General features: G+C 42.1%; 1 protein-coding gene across 1 annotated transcript in view; it reads left to right on the forward strand.

Moving 5' to 3' along the window:
- Positions 1-21,420, forward strand: part of LOC120050245 (pikachurin) — a 55,872-nt gene that overhangs the window by 4,078 nt on the left and 30,374 nt on the right. Inside the window, exons 2-4 of the mRNA XM_038996840.1 lie at positions 8,959-9,068; positions 14,784-14,870; positions 18,973-19,090. Of these exons, the coding sequence (XP_038852768.1) occupies positions 8,959-9,068; positions 14,784-14,870; positions 18,973-19,090 (315 nt within the window). The remainder of the gene's footprint in view (positions 1-8,958; positions 9,069-14,783; positions 14,871-18,972; positions 19,091-21,420) is intronic.

The raw sequence follows: 21,420 nt of genomic DNA on the forward strand, positions 1-21,420 counted from the left end.
GCGTTGCAGTTCTTGAAAAAAAACAGTGCGCCTGCCTGACACCTACTACCATACCCTGTTCAAAGGCACTTAAATATTGTGTCTTGTCCATTCACCCTCTGAATGGCACAGATACACAAGCCATGTCTCAGTTGTCTCAAGGTTTAAAAATCCTTCTTTAATCTGTCTCCTCCCCTTTATCTACACGGATTGAAGTGGATTTACAAGTGACATCAATAAGGGATCATAGCTTTCACCTGGATTCACCTGGTCAGTCTATGTCATGGAAAGAGCAGGTGTTCTTCATATTTTTATTGTAGACTAACCCTAGACTGAAGGTGTTCTTAATGTTTTGTCTACTCAGTGTTGACAAACTTTAGACTGTAGGTGTTCTTAATGTTTTGTCTACTCAGTGTAGACTAACCCTAGACTGTATCTCATTCTATTTTACTTTCTTTCATTTTTTATTTTTTTCTATTCGACTTTCTTATCTTGGTTTCATTAGAAAATAAGAGATCAACTTGACTCTCCTATAACCCTATAGAGGAAAAATAGTTGAATATTTCTGTGCTCGGTAATGAATTCAACAATTTCCTCTCGACTTCTCCTTGTGATTCCTCATTTCCTTCCCAGGCAAGGAAGGTTACATTTGTGGTGACCTGCAGGGAAAGATAATAGAGGTTGAAGAGGAGTGTTAATAAGACTGACCACAGAACAGTCATTGACATTCTCAGTGTAGATTTAACAGATTAATCCCACAACATGGATTTCACACCGAGCAAGGTGTATCTGTGCCATGTTAGAATAATAGAATGTGTTTGACATAGAATTGCGTCCTAAATGGCACCATATTACCAATATTGTGCACTACTGTGACCAGAGCCCTATTGGCCTTCGTCAAAAGTAGGGTAGCTAATATATAGGGAATACGGTGCCATTTGGGACTCACATCATGGAATAATTAAAACGGTTTGATACGGGACATTTGGTGGAGGAATAGAATGGAAGCATTTGAACTTTATGATGAGTAGGATTATCACAACAGAGTAGACATCTTCTATCCTATGAAGAGCTTTGATTGAATATATTATGTTATTAAAATGATCGGAGGTAGTTATTAATCCTATCCATTATGGGGTTCCGATTTGTGTGTGTGTGTGTGTGTGTGAGAGCGCTATACTAGACAACATGCAGCGCTACAGCAAATATTAACCTCCTAATTCTACATTTCACATGTTCCTTCGTTTCGATTAGAGCTGATTCAATTGCTACACGGCTTTGCAAGATGGCCTCTGTTTTCAATAAAATAATAATACATTTCAATAATAATACGAAATAAGACATGAGTTCTTCATGGGATTCTTCTATGGGGGAGGAGGGAATTGGCAAATTTACTTAAGCCATGTGGCTGATCTCCCCAGAAAACGTATCTATCCGTGAGCATTAACACACAGCGAGAGAACCCAAGTAATTTCCCTCAAGACAATTGAGTTTACCAATCATTCCTCTTACATGGTCAAATTAGTTATACCCGAGTCAGCGAGTCATTGTTTTGAAATTAGAGTCAGCACTACATACCTATGGAAGGCTACAATACCTTTATATGCTCATTCTCCAGTCATTTGTTTTTTACAATATTTGTGCAAAAAAGACGACTTCTCTTTAAAAGTTCATATGAAATATTGAATTCAATTCATTAATTCCTGGTTTATTTGTTTTCTATTACGCGCGCGTCAGTGTGTTTCTATATTAGTCTGAGTGGCTGTAGTGAGCTGCCAAGTCTCCAGCTGGGCGGATTAGACTCCTGTTATCCTCTTAGCTCTAAATGTCCCCACGTTTCGTCTCTCCTCTGCCATTTCGCAAACTTCTAAATCACAAGACGAATGACAAGAAGAAGAGTGTCGCGCGTAAAATTAGTACCAATTCGGAATTCCAGATTGTGTTTTTTTACGTTTACGCAGGACACTTGTCTCCATTTGCCGCCGACAATGTCACAGTAACTCGTGGTGCGTTCAACTGATCTTAATAGCTTACAATCTTATCCGTGTCAAACCTCAGTTTCCTTCCAAACATAATTACCTTTTCATTTGCGTTCTTTGGGAGCAGGTTGTGAGGAACTTTGAATGACTAGTTGTCTTTGTCATCAGAAACTTTGATCAGTTGCGTCTCTCGTCAGTTCTTATAATTAAGCACAAGGAGTTTTTTGTTGTTGCATGTAGCCTAAAATGACCATTTGACCTTTTTAACTTTAGAAAAAGATATGGAGTTTACCAGTAAACAGAGGAGCGTTTTTTATATATTGTTTTTTTCAATATGCATGATCAACGTTTCTTTTTCTGCGAAAAGGACCAACGTTCGAAGATCGGGTAAGTTGACTATTGATCATATTCTCGATTGATATGTAGGCCTTGGTCAAGAGATGTTTCTCCTGATTTTAATAAACATCAAAGAGAAATTCATACATATTATAATTTTGTGAATATTCATTTGACCTACATCATTTACTGCAGAATCAAAAGGAACTATGACCAATTTTCTGATTGTCATTTCCACATAGTACATGAATTGTTACATGTTTTGGAATACAGTAGGACAATTAGCCATATTACTATATGGTAATAAACTCATAATAACGCTAATCTGAAACAAGTCTGTGTCATCATACTAGGTGATAGACACATTATCATACTAGGTGACAGACACATTATCATACTAGGTGACAGACACATTCTCATACTAGCTGCCAAGTGCCAGGCACATGTCAGTGTTGTTTCTGTCAGTGAGGAAGGTGATTTGCAGAAGTACACAATTTATACTGAGTAGTAGTGGAGGAGAGAATAGGAGAGAGCTTGTCTAGAGGAACATGGTATATATGGTGTACATTATGTTGTATGACTTGATTTACCACATGAGGACCTTTGGATACCCAAAGACTCCTGTGCTGAGCACACATGCTGCATTTGTTATTAAATGGGCACACACAGGCGTTACACCTCCCTTCCTCCATTTTACACATCCCTTACCAGCTACAGTTTGTCTAACCACTGTATTACATGCGTCATAAAAAATGCACACTTAAAAATCATAAAAAATGCACAGCCCTTGAAACGTAAAACATAAAAATGTGCCGTCTTGTACTTATTAACAAAGGGGTATGATTGCAGAGTGACGGCTATTACTCTGGTAAAAAGAAATCCTACAAGAGTCTGGTAGCCGAAACCTACTGCCCTAGACCTACTGTATAATATAATGTAAACTTACTGCACCAGATCTACTGTATAATGTATTGTAAACCTACTGCACCAGATCTACTGTATAATGTATTGTAAACCTACTGCACCAGACCTACTGTATAATGTGATGTAAACTTACTGCACCAGACCTACTGTATAATGTAATGTAAACTTACTGCACCAGACCTACTGTATAATGTGATGTAAACTTACTGCACCAGGCCTACTGTATAATGTGATGTAAACTTACTGCACCAGGCCTACTGTATAATGTGATGTAAACCTACTGCACCAGGCCTACTGTATAATGTGATGTAAACTTACTGCACCAGGCCTACTGTATAATGTGATGTAAACCTACTGCACCAGACCTACTGTACAATGTATTGCAAACTTACTGCACCAGACCTACTGAATAATGTGATGTAAACTTACTGCACCAGACCTACTGTATAATGTGATGTAAACCTACTGCACCAGATCTACTGTATAATGTGATGTAAATTTGCTGCACCAGACCTACTGTACAATGTAATGTAAACTTACTGCACCAGACCTACTGTATAATGTGATGTAAACCTACTGCACCAGATCTACTGTATAATGTGATGTAAATTTGCTGCACCAGACCTACTGTACAATGTAATGTAAACTTACTGCACCAGACCTACTGTATAATGTAATGTAAATTTGCTGCACAAGACCTACTGTACAATGTAATGTAAACTTACTGCACCAGACCTACTGTATAATGTGATGTAAACCTACTGGACCAGATCTACTGTATAATGTGATGTAAATTTGCTGCACCAGACCTACTGTACAATGTAATGTAAACTTACTGCACCAGATCTACTGTATAATGTAATGTAAATTTGCTGCACCAGAACTACTGTATAATGTGATGTAAACTTACTGCACCAGACATACTGTATAATGTGATGTAAATTTGCTGCACCAGACCTACTGTATAATGTGATGTAAACTTACTGCACCAGACCTACTGTATAATGTAATGTAAACTTACTGCACCAGACCTACTGTATAATGTGATGTAAACCTACTGCACCAGATCTACTGTATAATGTGATGTAAACCTAATGCACCAGACTGGCTAAAATGAGTTCCAAGGTAAAATTAAAATGTCTCTCTTACTGTAATAGTAGCAGTCAAAGAACGACATCCTTGGATGTGCCTTACTCTGTTGTTAAATCAATCAATCAATCAATCAATCAATCAATCAATCAATCAATCAATCAATCAATCAATCAATCAATCAAATGTATTTACAAGGCCCTTTTTACATAAGCAGTTGTCACAAAGTGCTTATACAGAAACCCAGCCTACTTTTATAACACCTCACAGGTGTTATTTAAGTCAGTTAATCATTTGTCATTTATCTCAATTAGTAACCGTTAACTTGTGGCCTGCTCGCTGGCCATCAGTGATCATTATCACTATAGAAGAACATTCAGAATGTTTTCAGTGTGTTCATTTTACTGCAGCTTGGTGACCTGATGTTGGTCAGCAGGAGTATATCAGAGCATACCCTCATCAACAACAACAACAAATATGCCTTTCATGGATATTTAGTGCTACAATGTTTGGGTTCTAGTCTACTGTGACTTTCTCTATTTCCTGTGATAGTGTGTTGCTCTGCCCGTTTGACCTCTACGCCTTTTGGATTGACACTATTATATATCTCCCTGTAGTGTAGACTGAACTCAGAGCAGTTGTTTCTGACACACAGCTTGTATCCTGATCTCTTTCGGGCAGCGACGGCGGTATGTCTTTGTATTCTGCGGTGTGTTTCCAGTCATTCTGATCACATTCTACGAGGAGGTTGACAGGGACGTGTCCACATGAATCACATCCCCTCTAAAACACAAGACTGGGGCAGCGTCCCAGATCACATCCTTTTCCCTACATAGTGCTACATAGTGCTACATAGTGCTACATAGTGCTACATAGTGCTACATAGGGCTACATAGTGCTACATAGTGCTACATAGTGCTACATAGGGAATAGTGTGCCATTTGAGACACAGTCGACACTCTTAGAAGAAAAAGGTGCTATCTAGAACCTAAAATGATTATTTTGGATTTCCCCATAGGAGAACCCCTCGAAGAATCCTTTTTGGTTCCAGGTAGAACCATTTTGCACAAAGGGTTCTACATGAACCCAAAATAATGTTCTAACTGGGAAAAAAGGGTTCTCCTATGGGGACAGCTGAAGAACCCTGTTGGAACCCTTTTTTCTAAGAGTGTAGGAGTACTGCGGCATCTGAAAAACGACGGACTCCTCCTAATTTAGCCTTAAAGCAGGGATCATCAACTAGATTCAGCTGCCGTTTTTGCACGATTTTTATTTGAGCGGCTGGTCAGTGGACCGGAACATAATTACAAATAGTTTGTAGACTTCAAATTGACCGCAAGAAGCCCAAACAGATATAATATTTGACTGAAACATAATAATTTCAAACATTGCTTACATTTGCATGGTCACATATATCTCTCTATTATGCGTAGGAATACTTTGGAACAGATTTCCAAAATTAAAATCACTTGGAGCTGATTTATTAGTGTTTTTATGGTCTTATATGTCCAACAACAACAACAACAACCCTGCCTTAAAAGCCAGTTGGGGAACCCTGCCTTAAAGGCCAGTTGGGGAACCCTGCCTTAAAAGCCAGTTGGGGAACCCTGCCTTAAAGGCCAGTTGGGGAACCCTGCCTTAAAGGCCAGTTGGGGAACCCTGCCTTAAAAGCCAGTTGGGGAACCCTGCTTTAAAGGCCAGTTGGGGAACCCTGCCTTAAAAGCCAGTTGGGGAACCCTGCCTTAAAAGCCAGTTGGGGAACCCTGACTTAAAGGCCAGTTGGGGAACCCTGCCTTAAAAGCCAGTTGGGGAACCCTGCTTTAAAGGCCAGTTGGGGAACCCTGCCTTAAAAGCCAGTTGGGGAACCCTGCCTTAAAAGCCAGTTGGGGAACCCTGCTTTAAAGGCCAGTTGGGGAACCCTGCCTTAAAAGCCAGTTGGGGAACCCTGCCTTAAAAGCCAGTTGGGGAACCCTGCCTTAAAGGCCAGTTGGGGAACCCTGCCTTAAAAGCCAGTTGGGGAACCCTGCTTTAAAGGCCAGTTGGGGAACCCTGCCTTAAAAGCCAGTTGGGGAACCCTGCCTTAAAGGCCAGTTGGGGAACCCTGCCTTAAAAGCCAGTTGGGGAACCCTGCTTTAAAGGCCAGTTGGGGAACCCTGCCTTAAAAGCCAGTTGGGGAACCCTGCCTTAAAAGCCAGTTGGGGAACCCTGCCTTAAAGGCCAGTTGGGGAACCCTGCCTTAAAAGCCAGTTGGGGAACCCTGCCTTAAAGGCCAGTTGGGGAACCCTGCCTTAAAGGCCAGTTGGGGAACCCTGCCTTAAAAGCCAGTTGGGGAACCCTGCCTTAAAAGCCAGTTGGGGAACCCTGACTTAAAGGCCAGTTGGGGAACCCTGCCTTAAAAGCCAGTTGGGGAACCCTGCTTTAAAGGCCAGTTGGGGAACCCTGCCTTAAAAGCCAGTTGGGGAACCCTGCCTTAAAAGCCAGTTGGGGAACCCTGCTTTAAAGGCCAGTTGGGGAACCCTGCCTTAAAAGCCAGTTGGGGAACCCTGCCTTAAAAGCCAGTTGGGGAACCCTGCCTTAAAGGCCAGTTGGGGAACCCTGCCTTAAAAGCCAGTTGGGGAACCCTGCTTTAAAGGCCAGTTGGGGAACCCTGCCTTAAAAGCCAGTTGGGGAACCCTGCCTTAAAGGCCAGTTGGGGAACCCTGCCTTAAAAGCCAGTTGGGGAACCCTGCTTTAAAGGCCAGTTGGGGAACCCTGCCTTAAAAGCCAGTTGGGGAACCCTGCCTTAAAAGCCAGTTGGGGAACCCTGCCTTAAAGGCCAGTTGGGGAACCCTGCCTTAAAAGCCAGTTGGGGAACCCTGCCTTAAAGGCCAGTTGGGGAACCCTGCCTTAAAGGCCAGTTGGGGAACCCTGCCTTAAAAGCCAGTTGGGGAACCCTGCCTTAAAGGCCAGTTGGGGAACCCTGCCTTAAAGGCCAGTTGGGGAACCCTCTTTAAAAAGGCTAGTTGGGGAACCCTGCCTTAAAGGCCAGTTGGGGAACCCTGCTCTAAAGGCTAGTTGGGGAACCCTGCCTTAAAGGCCAGTTGGGTAACCCTGCTTTAAAGGCCAGTTGGGTAACCCTGCCTTAAAGGCCAGTTGGGGAACCCTCTTTAAAAAGGCTAGTTGGGGAACCCTGCCTTAAAGTCTTGCAAAGTTGCCTTTTTGTCTTCTTCAGAAAAACATAGTAGCTTGAGGAAAGGGGGAAAAAATTATGATTGACAAACTCTTGTGTGACAACAAGGGGCTTTTTTTTAATCCTAGACGCTGCATAGTCTTGGTGTAACGTACCGGGGAAATGCTTTGTAACATCCTAAAAACTATCCTAAACCACTACATCTTACTGCAGACCCCCACATTATCACATCATGTACTGTCTGCTTGGAGATCCATGAGCATTCTATTCTATTCTATAATTTCAATTCTATTAAATTTGATTCTAAGAATCAGTTCTACATGACCTACTCGAGTGCACCTGGGGACAGGAACAAGTCAACTTCACATGCGGCATTTTCTGCTCAGAGAGCAGTGCAGGCTCCCTACATGTCCTTTCCATTTGGCCATGGAGGTCTGCTCCCTATCAGACATTTACCCCAGTGGAAATATGTCCTTGCTTGGCCCTCTTCTCCTCTCCCCTCCTCTCCTCTCCCCTCCCCTCCTCTCCACCTCCCCTCTTCTCCTCTCCACCTCCCCTCCCCTCTTCTCCTCTCCCCTCCCCTCCTCTCCTCTCACTGCTCTGGAACGGTCTGTTTAAGTGCAGTGCTGACATTAGGTTCCAGCAAGTGAGTCATAGTGGAAGTTTTGGTACATGTATCTACTATGTAGTGTTTTATTCTGGCTGCCTGGGTCTGGCTGTATCCCAAATGGCACCCTATTCCCTACATAGTGCACTACCCATGGGCAATGGTCAAAAGTAGTGCACTATATAGGGAATAGGATGCCATTTCAGAGATCCATTCAGACAGAAAGGGTACCAAGTTATGTGTCCTCTTCAGGAGCCATACTGATGACACAAGTGTTAACTCTCCACACTTTCACATCAGGGAAAATAATTAGGCAAAGACCAATGAGACCATCAGCATCACAAGGAATTTACCATGAAGAATGGGTCTGATTGTGATTATTAGCCATGGCAGAGCGAATGCATCTTTTGTGTCATCATCCAATAAGCCTTATTAAAGGTGCTGTCTGAAATATAAATTAAATCACCTCGGAAGTCTGGGGTGTGGAATGACACCATTATTTTGGTCACTTCCACACCCCGGACTTGCATCAGAGCTTTATTCTATGGGTGCTTACTCAGAAGGGCATTATATGAAGAGATTCATTAGGTCTTCTGAAAATTCTGGTAGTCTGCAGATGCATTGTCATGTCAAATATTAGCAGTGTATCTGTTGCGGCAGTCAAACACATCATTTTTATAACAACATGTGTGCGTTTTGCCTCGCGAACTCATTCACAGAGGGACAGTATTTGTACTGTATTTATGATTACATATTGGTTGTAGATCACTCTTACTTGTTGCTTCTTGGATTGTGATTGACCTGTAACCTGAAATGAGTCCCACTGCCTTTTCACTTTGACCCATTGTGATGACATCATTTCCTGGCCCATACAGAGCGCCTCAGCCCTCCATTGGACATCCAGTTGGAGATGGTGAACTGCACAGCCGTCAGTGTGCGATGGAAGATGCCGCGGCGTCATGTTAGCACCATCACAGGCTACAAGGTAACAATTGGCTTACATGCACCAACACAGTGGTCACGTTTCAGGCCGACCACTTTGCAGTCGTCTGTCACATCTCACAGTGCCTGGTTTAACATATCAGCCGAGCACATCATATGATATTGCAATCTGATACCCGCATCAAATCGACAGCAATGTAGTGGGTCTGGAACGTGACCATGCACAGTACATGGAACGTGGTGTGCAGTTCCCTACCCATAACAGATGGATGTTTTCAAGCAGACTTATTTGTTTAATGTTACATGACATGAGGTCAAGCATAACTGTCTCTATCTGCAACTGTGTGAATGGTAGCATCCCAAATGGCATCCTATTCCCTTTATAGTGCACTACTTTGGACCAGAGCCCTATTCCCTTTATAGTGCACTACTTTGGACCAGAGCCCTATTCCCTTTATAGTGCACTACTTTGGACCAGAGCCCTATTCCCTTTATAGTGCACTACTTTGGACCAGAGCTCTATTCCCTTTATAGTGCACTACTTTGGACCAGAGCCCTATTCCCTTTATAGTGCACTACTTTGGACCAGAGCCCTATTCCCTTTATAGTGCACTACTTTGGACCAGAGCTCTATTCCCTTTATAGTGCACTACTTTGGACCAGAGCCCTATTCCCTTTATAGTGCACTACTTTGGACCAGAGCCCTATTCCCTTTATAGTGCACTACTTTGGACCAGAGCTCTATTCCCTTTATAGTGCACTACTTTGGACCAGAGCCCTCTGGGCCCTGGTCAAAAGTAGGGCTGGGAATTGCCCGGGACCTCACGATACTTAGGTACCGATACGATATGTATTGCGATTCTCATGATTCTATACGGGAAAAGGCAGTTAACCAACTGTTCCCCGGGCGCCGAAAACGTGGATGTCGATTAAGGCAGCCCCCCGCACCTCTCTGATTCAGAGGGGTTGGGTTAAATGCGGAAGACACATTTCAGTTGAATGCATTCAGTTGTACAACTGACTAGGTATCCCCCTTTCCATAATAAGCACGGTGGTGCATGTCTGCTGCAGAGAGAACATGAGAACATGAGTTTTGATTAGTCATGGAGAAGTCATGGAAATAAAAGACATATTGGCCCACTATTGAAGATGGAAAACATGCTACAGGATCAAACATATAGTTTAGGTGTAGGTATAGCCTACTAGCACTTGCTAACGCTACCTAGCAAAAAATATATATTTACAGTGCCTTTGGGAAAGTCATCAGACCCCTTAACTTTTTATTATTCTAAAATTGATTAAATAAATAAAAATTCCTCAGCAATCTACACACAATACCTCATAATGACAAAGCAAAAACAAGTTTTGAGAAATTTTATAAAATTGACAAAAACTTAATAATAATAAGTATTTAGACCCTGAGACTCAAATTGAGCTCAGGTACATCCTGTTTCCATTGATCATACTTGAGATTTTTCTACAACTTGATTGGAGTCCACCTGTGATAAATTCTATTGATTGGACATGATTTGTAAAGGCACACACCTATCTATATAAGGACCCACAGTTGGCAGTGCATGTCAGAGCAAAAACCAAGCCGTGAGGTCAAAGGAATTGTCCGTAAAGCTCCGAGAGAGGATTCTTTTGAGGCACAGATCTGGGGAAGGGTACCAAAAACATGTCTGCAGCATTGAAGTCCCCAAGAACACAGTGGCATAAGTTTGGAACAACCAAGACTCATCCTAGAGCTGGCCGCCCGGGCAAACTGAGCAATCAGGGGAGAAGGGCCTTGGTCAGGGAGGTGACCAAGAACCCGATGGTCACTCTGACAGAGCTCTAGAGGTCCTCTGTGGAGATGGGAGACTCTTCCAGAAGGACAACCATCTCTGCAGCACTCCACCAATCAGGCCTTTATGGTAGAGTGGCCAGACGGAACACACTTCCCAGTAAAAGGCCCATGACAGTCCGCTTGGAGTTTGCCAAAAGGCACCCAAAGACTCTCAGATCATGAGAAACAAGATTGTCTGGTCTGATGAAACAAAGATTGAACTCTTTGTCCTGAATGCCAAGCGTCACGTCTGGAGGAAACCTGGCACCATCCGAATGGTGAAGCACGGTGGTGGCAGCATCATGCTGTGGGGTGTTTTTCAGTGGCAGGGACTGGTAGCTAGTCAGGGTCGAGGCAAAGATGAACGGAGCAAAGTACAGAGAAATCCTTGATGAAAACCTACTCCAGAGCACTCAGGACCTCAGACTGGGGTGAAGGTTCACCTTCCAACAGGACAATGACCCTAAACACACAGCCAAGACAATGCAGGAGAGGCTTCGGCACAAGTCTCTGAATGTCCTTGAGTGGCCCAGCCAGAGCCTGTACTTGAACATGATAGAACATCTCTGGAGAGACCTGAAAATAGCTGTGCAGCAACGCTCCCCATCCAACCTGACAGAGCTTGGGAGGATCTGCAGAGAAGAATGGGAGAAACTCCGCAAATACAGGTCTGTCAAGCTTGTAGCGTCATACCCAAGAAGACTCAAGGCTGTAATCGCTGCCAAAGGTGCTTCAACAAAGTACGAGTAAAGGGTCTGAATTTTTATGTAAATGTCATTTTTCAGTTTTTTATAAATTAGCAAACATTTCTTAAAACCTGTTTTTGCTTTGTCATTATGGGGTATTGTGTGTAGATTGATGAGGGAAAAAAACGATTTAATCCATTTTAGAATAAGGCTGTAACGTAACAAAATGTGGAAAAAGTCAAGGGATTTGAATACTTTCTGAATTAACTGTACATATACTGAACAAAAATATAAACCAACATGCAACAATTTCAAAGATTTTACTGAGTTAAAGTTCATATAAGGGATTCAGTCAATTAAAATAAATTCATTAGGCCCTAATCTATGGATCTGTGTGTTCAGTGTGTATATAGATTTTTTACAAATCAACACTTAACATTGCGATATGTAACTGTATCGATGTTTCCCCCCATCACTACTCAAAGTAGTACACTAAGTAGGGAATAGTGTGCCATTTGGGACAGACCGTGTTTCTTATTTGACAGCAGTCTGATGACCTTGTGGTGAACGTCAGCTAAGGCCTCATTACCATCGTGGATCAAGAAGCATTGATGCTCCTGTTTCTCCTCTCAAACTGACATAAAGAGAAGAGAGGATACTGTTTCTGCTCCTCATTCACATAAAGAGAAGAGAGGATACTATTTCTGCTCCTCATTCACATAAAGAGAAGACAGGATTATATTTCTGCTTCTCATTCAAAGAGAAGACAGGATTATATTTCTGCTTCTTATTCACATAAAGAGAAGACAGGATTATATTTCTGCTCCTCATTCACATAAAGAGAAGACAGGATTATATTTCTGCTCCTCATTCACATAAAGAGAGGACAGGATTATATGTCTGCTCCTCATTCACATAAAGAGAAGAGAGGATACTAATTCTGCTCCTCATTCACATAAAGAGAGGACAGGATTATATTTCTGCTCCTCATTCACATAAAGAGAAGAGAGGATACTATTTCTGCTCCTCATTCACATAAGGAGAAGAGAGGATACTATTTCTGCTCCTCATTCACATAAAGAGAAGACAGGATTATATTTCTGCTTCTCATTCAAAGAGAAGACAGGATTATATTTCTGCTTCTCATTCACATAAAGAGAGGACAGGATTATATTTCTGCTTCTCATTCACATAAAGACAGGACAGGATTATATTTCTGCTTCTCATTCACATAAAGAGAAGAGAGGATACTATTTCTGCTCCTCATTCACATAAAGAGAGGACAGGATTATATTTCTGCTTCTCATTCACATAACGAGAGGACAGGATTATATTTCTGCTCCTCATTCACATAAAGAGAGGACAGGATTATATTTCTGCTTCTCATTCACATAACGAGAAGACAGGATTATATTTCTGCTTCTCATTCACAGAAAGAGAGGACAGGATTATATTTCCGCTTCTCATTCACATAAAGAGAGGACAGGATTATATTTCTGCTTCTCATTCACATAAAGAGAGGACAGGATTATATTTCTGCTTCTCATTCACATAAAGAGAAGACAGGATTATATTTCTGCTCCTCATTCACATAACGAGAAGACAGGATTATATTTCTGCTTCTCATTCACAGAAAGAGAAGACAGGATTATATTTCTGCTTCTCATTCACATAAAGAGAGGACAGGATTATATTTCTGCTTCTCATTCACATAAAGAGAAGACAGGATTATATTTCTGCTCCTCATTCACATAAAGAGAAGACAGGATTATATTTCTGCTTCTCATTCACAGAAAGAGAGGACAGGATTATATTTCTGCTTCTCATTCACATAAAGAGAGGACAGGATTATATTTCTGCTCCTCATTCACATAAAGAGAGGACAGGATTATATTTCTGCTCCTCATTCACATAAAGAGAAGACAGGATTATATTTCTGCTTCTCATTCACATAAAGAGAGGACAGGATTATATTTCTGCTCCTCATTCACATAAAGAGAGGACAGGATTATATTTCTGCTCCTCATTCACATAAAGAGAGGACAGGATTATATTTCTGCTCCTCATTCACATAAAGAGAGGACAGGATTATATTTCTGCTCCTCATTCACATAAAGAGAGGACAGGATTATATTTCTGCTCCTCATTCACATAAAGAGAAGACAGGATTATATTTCTGCTTCTCATTCACATAAAGAGAGGACAGGATTATATTTCTGCTCCTCATTCACATAAAGAGAGGACAGGATTATATTTCTGCTCCTCATTCACATAAAGAGAAGACAGGATTATATTTCTGCTCCTCATTCACATAAAGAGAGGACAGGATTATATTTCTGCTCCTCATTCACATAAAGAGAGGACAGGATTATATTTCTGCTCCTCATTCACATAAAGAGAGGACAGGATTATATTTCTGCTTCTCATTCACATAAAGAGAAGAGAGGATACTATTTCTGCTCCTCATTCACATAAAGAGAGGACAGGATTATATTTCTGCTTCTCATTCACATAAAGAGAGGACAGGATTATATTTCTGCTCCTCATTCACACAAAGAGAGGACAGGATTATATTTCTGCTTCTCATTCACATAAAGAGAGGACAGGATTATATTTCTGCTCCTCATTCACATAAAGAGAGGACAGGATTATATTTCTGCTTCTCATTCACATAAAGAGAGGACAGGATTATATTTCTGCTTCTCATTCACATAAAGAGAGGACAGGATTATATTTCTGCTTCTCATTCACATAAAGAGAGGACAGGATTATATTTCTGCTCCTCATTCACATAACGGGAAGCTTATTGTACTGGACCCAGTACAATAAGAAACACGTACACACACACAAACAAACACACACACACACACACACAAACACACACACACACAAGCACATGGACACACACACCTGCATACATACCATTCATGTGCACACACACACACACACACACACACACACACACACACACACACACACACACACACACACACACACACACACACACACACACACACACACACACACACACACACACACACACACACACACACACACACACACCCTCTGCCATACACTATCCCACTTACCATTCTCTCCACTTCACAGAAGGGCACTTCACCTTGTTGCCACCTTGTACATTTTCTAAGCCTGACGATAGTATACTGCACAGTCTTGAACCCAGGCTGTGTGTGTGTGCGTGTGTGTGTGTGTGTGCGTTCGTGTGTATGTGTGTGTTTGTCAGGTGTTCTACACAGAGATGAGGAACAGTCGGCCAGTGAGTACTGCCGTGACGCTGGAGGTGCCTCTCAGTCTGGACATGCTGACCACCGTAAGTAACGTGTCCTCTCCTCAGAGTGATGGCAGTGATACTGTTAGCTGTATATGTATGGACGTGACCTTACAGTAACCATAACAGTATGGATGTGTCCTTACAGTAACAGTATGGATGTGTCCTTACAGTAACCATAACAGTATGGATGTGTCCTTACAGTAACCATAACAGTATGGATGTGTCCTTACAGTAACTCTAACAGTATGGATGTGTCCTTACAGTAACAGTATGGATGTGTCCTTACAGTAACCATAACAGTGTGGACATACCCTTACAGTAACTCTAACAGTATGGATGTGTCCTTACAGTAACCATAACAGTGTGGACATACCCTTACAGTAACTCTAACAGTGTGGACATACCCTTACAGTAACCTTAACAGTATGCCCGTGTCCTTACAGTAACAGTATGGATGTGTCCTTACAGTAACCATAACGGTATGGACATGTCCTTACAGTAACAGTATGGATGTGTCCTTACAGTAACCTTAACGGTATGGACATGTCCTTACAGTAACCATAACAGTATGGATGGGTCCTTACAGTAACAGTATGGATGTGTCCTTACAGTAACCATAACAGTGTGGACATACCCTTACAGTAACTCTAACAGTATGGATGTGTCCTTACAGTAACAGTATGGATGTGTCCTTACAGTAACAGTATGGATGTGTCCTTACAGTAACCTTAACGGTATGGACATGTCCTTACAGTAACCATAACAGTATGGATGGGTCCTTACAGTAACAGTATGGATGTGTCCTTACAGTAACCATAACAGTGTGGACATACCCTTACAGTAACTCTAACAGTATGGATGTGTCCTTACAGTAACAGTATGGATGGGTCCTTACAGTAACAGTATGGATGTGTCCTTACAGTAACCATAACAGTGTGGACATACCCTTACAGTAACTCTAACAGTATGGATGTGTCCTTACAGTAACAGTATGCCCGTGTCCTTACAGTAACAGTATGGATGTGTCCTTACAGTAACCATAACAGTATGGATGTGTCCTTACAGTAACAGTATGGATGTGTCCTTACAGTAACCTTAACGGTATGGACATGTCCTTACAGTAACCATAACAGTATGGATGGGTCCTTACAGTAACAGTATGGATGTGTCCTTACAGTAACCATAACAGTGTGGACATACCCTTACAGTAACTCTAACAGTATGGATGTGTCCTTACAGTAACTCTAACCGTATGGATGTGTCCTTACAGTAACCTTAATGGTATGGACGTGTCCTTACAGTAACAGTATGGTGGACTTGTCCTTACAGTAACAGTATGGACGTGTCCTTATAGTAACCATAACAGTATGGATGTGTCCTTACAGTAACAGTATGGTGGACGTGTCCTTACAGTAACAGTATGGACTTGTCCTTACAGTAACCTTAATGGTATGGACGTGTCCTTACAGTAACAGTATGGTGGACGTGTCCTTACAGTAACCTTAATGGTATGGACATGTCCTTACAGTAACAGTATGGATGTGTCCTTAAAGTAACTCTAACAGTATGGACGTGTCCTTACAGTAATTGAACAAATAAATGGGTGATAGAAGTAGATGATTAGGCATCTGGTGGAAATCCTTTAAAAGTATACGTTTTTTTATCCGTTTTGAGTAGGTCACATAATGTTTCTTGGAAAACAAATAGTTGACTGTTTTATCCTACTTAATCCAACATAATTACTTATTTATTATTTTGGCTCTTATTCTCTCTTAGGGGCAATTGGATGGACAAGCAAGTTTTGTAAGTATTATTCAGACAGAACTGTGCTACTTGTGCCAAACATATTTGAGTGTAAAACTTTAAAGTTACATAATTGTTGTCTAATGTAATCTTATCCACAGCCTTTGTATGTACAGTACCAGTAAAAAGTTTGGACACACATACTCATTCAAGTGTTTTTCTTTATTTTTACTATTTTCTACATTGTAGAATAATAGTGAAGACATCACAACTATGAAATAACACATATGGAATCATGTAGTAACCAAAAAAGTGTTGAACAAATCAAAATATATTTATATTTGAGATTCTAGTAGCAACCCTTTGCCTTGATGACAGCTTTGCACACTCTTGGCATTCTCTCAACCAGCTTCATGAGGTAGTCACCTGGAATGGATTTCAATTAACAGGTGTGCCTTGTTAAAAGTTAATTTGTGAAATTTCTTTCCTTCTTAATGCATTTGATCCAATCAGTTGCGTTGTGATAAGGTAGGGTTGGTATACAGAAGATAGCCCTATTTGGTAAAAGACCAAGTACATATTATGGCAAGAACAGCTCAAATAAGCAAAGAGAAACTACAGTCCATCATTACTTTAAGACATGAAGGTCAGTCAATCTGGGAAATTTCAAGAACTTTTAAAGTTTCTTCAAATGCAGTCGCAAAAACCATCAAGCGTTATGATGAAACTGGCTCTCATGAGGACCGCCACAGGAAAGGAAGACCCAGAGTTACCTCTGCTGCAGAGGATAAGTTCATTAGAGTTACCAGCCTCAGAAATTGCAGTCCAAATAAATGCTTCACAGAGTTCAAGTAACAGACACATCTCAACATCAACTGTTCAGAGGACACTGCATGAATCAGGCCTTCATGGTCAAATTGCTGCAAAGAAACCACTACTAAAGGACCCCAATAATAAGAAGAGACTTGCTTGGGCCAAGAAGCACGAGCAATGGACATTGGAAATCTGTCCTTTGGTTTGAGTCCAAATTGAGACCAAATTGGAGATTTTTGGTTCCAACCGCCGTGTCTTTGTGAGACGCAGAGTAGGTGAACGGATGATCTCCAAATGTGTGGTTCCCACCGTGAAGCATGGAGGAGGAGGTGTGATGGTGCTTTGCTGGTGACACTGTCAGTGATTTATTTAGAATTCAAGGCAGACTTAACCAGCATGGCTACCACAGCATTCTGCAGCGATACGCCATCCCATCTGGTTTGCGCTTAGTGGGACTATAATTTGTTTTTCAATAGGACAATGACCCAACATACCTCCAGGCTGTGTAAGGGCTATTTGACCAAGAAGGAGAGTGATGGAGTGCTGCATCAGATGACCTGGCCTCCACAATCACCCGACCTCAACCCAACTGAGATGGTTTGGGATGAGTTGGACCACAGAGTAGAGGAAAAGAAGCCAATAAGTACTAAGCATATGTGGGAACTCCTTCAAGACTGTTGGAAAAGCATTCCAGGTGAAGCTGGTTGACAGAATGCCAAGAGTGCCAAATGGAATGACGCTGGAGAGACAAAGCAGGTATGGGGAGTAAAACATTTAATAAATAACGGACATGGAACAAGACAGGAACAGCGTCAGCAAACTAATACTAAAGACAAAAACAATACAATGCAACAGCGGGGAACAGAGCTGGGGAACTGACAAATATAGGGGAGGAAATAAACAGGTGATAAGTGAGTCCAGGTGAGTCCAATATTGCTGATGCTCATGACGAGGGAAGGCAGGTGTGCGTAATTGATGGAAGGAGTGCGTGATGCAGGGCAGCGTGGCACCCTCAAGCACCAGGGAAGAGAGAAGAGCGGGAGCAAAGGTGACAGTACCCCCCCTTCTTGGGGCGCCACCCGGCGTCCCACCTGGGCGAACCGGCCGAGACATGGGCGCTGGGCAAGCCGGTTGGGGCGTGGGAGCCCAACAAACCGACAGGAGCGTGAGAGCCTGGTGAGCCGGCTGAGGCATGGAAGCCAGACAATCCGGCTGAGGCAAGAGGCCTGTCAATCCCGCTGCAGCGAGGGAGGCGGGATGCAGGGCAACCTGACGCCCTCGAGCGCCAGGGGGGGGGGGAGAGCGGGAGCAGACGTGACAAAGAGTATGGATTCTACTTTGAAGAATCTAAAATATATCTTTATTTGTTTAACACTTTTTTAGTTACTAAATGATTCCATATGTGTTATTTCATAGTTTTCATGTCTTAACTATTATTCTACAATGTAGAAAATAGCAAAAATAAAGATAACCCTTGAATGAGTAGGTGTGTCCAAACTTTTGACTGGTGCTGTATGTGAATGGAAGTTTCAGAGCAGACAAGCTTACTATGCACTCTCTCACTCTCTCTCACCCTTTCTCCTAGGATGTGGACATTGGTAACCTTAAAGTTGCCACCCAGTACAGAGTTAGTGTTGGTGCGTATGGATGGGCAGGCGAGGGCCGACCTAGCATGCCCAGGGACATCAGCACCTCTTTACAAGGTAATAAAGGGTGACAGCAGAGGTGACAGCAAAGGTGACCACAATACTGTGCTGTATTTTTATTTTTTTATTTTTACTCTACAAGCTAGACCTGTCTAAGGTGTGCTGTCACTGCTTATCCATATATTTTATACTTATATATTCTTATCCCATTCCTTTACTAGATTGTGTGTATTAGGTTTTGTTGTGGAATTTGTTAGATATTAGGTTTTGTTGTGGAATTTGTTAGATATTAGGTTTTGTTGTGGAATTGTTAGATATGACCTGTTAGATACTGCTACACTGTCAGATCTAGAAGCATACGCATTTCACTACACTCACAATAACATCTGCTAACCATGTGTATGTGGCCAATAACATCTGCTAACCATGTGTATGTGGCCAATAACATCTGCTAACCATGTGTATGTGGCCAATAACATCTGCTAACCATGTGTATGTGGCCAATAACATCTGCTAACCATGTGTATGTGGCCAATAAAATGTAATTTGATTTGATGTGTATGTTAATGCAGTGGTTCCCAAACGTGGGGTCTGAAAGTCAAATGAGGTCCCTTGAGAAAATCTGTAATCTTATCAAACAAATTAAGATTCGTTTTTTAGAACACTACCTTTCAGTGTCAACTAAGAAGCTTTTACTCCTTCTACATTATTGTGTGTAAGGATAACCAGCGGGACCTAACATTTTGTGAATAATGAACACACAGCGGTAATTAAGGAATATACATTTTCCAAGTTGGATCCCCTGAATTTTCGAGTGTCAACTTTTTAGTTGTGTGCAGAAAAAGTACAAGAAACCCTGTGTTAATGTCATGTATGGTATACAGTATGTTGTGGTATATTAATATCATGTATGGTATACAGTATGTTGTGGTATGTTAATGTCATGTATGGTATGCAGTATGTGGTGGTATATTAATATCATGTATGGTATACAGTATGTGGTGGTATATTAATGTCATGCATGGTATACAGTATGTGGTGGTATATTAATATCATGTATGGTATCATGTGTGTTATTCCTTACATTGGTACCCCAGGTAATCTTAGGTTTCATTACATACAGTCGGGAGGAACTACTGAATATAAGAGCAACGTCAACTCACCATCGTTCCAACCAGGAATATGACTTTCCCGAAACGGATCCAGTGTTTTGCCTTCCACCCAATACAATGGATCTGATCCCAGCCGGCGACCCTATGCGACGCCGTAAAAGGGGCAAACGTAGCGGTCTCCTGGTCAGGCTTCGGAGACGGGCACATCGCGCTCCACTCCCTAGCATACTACTCGCCAATGTCCAGTCTCTTGACAATAAGGTTGATGAAATCCGAGCAAGGGTAACATTCCAGAGAGACATCAGAGATTGTAACGTTCTCTGCTTCACGGAAACATGGCTAACTCAAGAGACGCTAACGGAGTCGGTGCAGCCAGCTGGTTTCTTCACGCATCGCGCCGACAGAAACATACATCTTTCTGGTAAGAAGAGGGGCGGGGGTGTATGCCTTATGATTAACGAGACGTGGTGTGATCATAACAACATACAGGAACTCAAGTCATTCTGTTCACCTGATCTAGAACTCCTCACAATCAAATGTCGACCGCATTATCTACCAAGGGAATTCTCTTCGATTATAATCACAGCCGTATATATTCCCCCCCAAGCAGACACATCGATGGCCCTGAACTAACTTTATCTGACTCTTTGTAAACTGGAAACCACACACCCCGAGGCTGCATTCATCGTAGCTGGGGATTTTAACAAGGCTAATCTGAAAACAAAACTCCCTAAATTCTATCAGCATATCGATTGTGCTACCAGGGCTGGTAAAACCTTGGATCATTGTTATACTAACTTCCGCGACGCATATAAGGCCCTCCCCCGCCCTCCTTTCGGAAAAGCTGACCACGACTCCATTTTGTTGCTTCCAGCCTACAAACAGAAACTAAAACAACAAGCTCCCTCGCTCAGGTCTGTTCAACGCTGGTCCGACCAATCTGATTCCACGCTTCAAGACTGCTTCGATCACGCGGATTGGAATATGTTCCGCATTGCGTCCAACAACAACATTGACGAATATGCTGATTCGGTGAGCGAGTTCATTAGAAAGTGCATTGACGATGTCGTACCCACAGCAACGATTAAAACATTCCCAAACCAGAAACCGTGGATTGACGGCAGCATTCGCGTGAAACTGAAAGCGCGAACCACTGCTTTTAACCAGGGCAAGGTGACCGGAAACATGACCGAATACAAACAGTGTAGCTATTCTCTCCGCAAGGCAATCAAACAAGCTAAGTCCCAGTACAGAGACAAAATAGAGTCGCAATTC

The sequence above is a fragment of the Salvelinus namaycush genome, chromosome 1 (assembly GCF_016432855.1).
Source record: "Salvelinus namaycush isolate Seneca chromosome 1, SaNama_1.0, whole genome shotgun sequence".
NCBI lineage: Eukaryota > Metazoa > Chordata > Actinopteri > Salmoniformes > Salmonidae > Salvelinus > Salvelinus namaycush.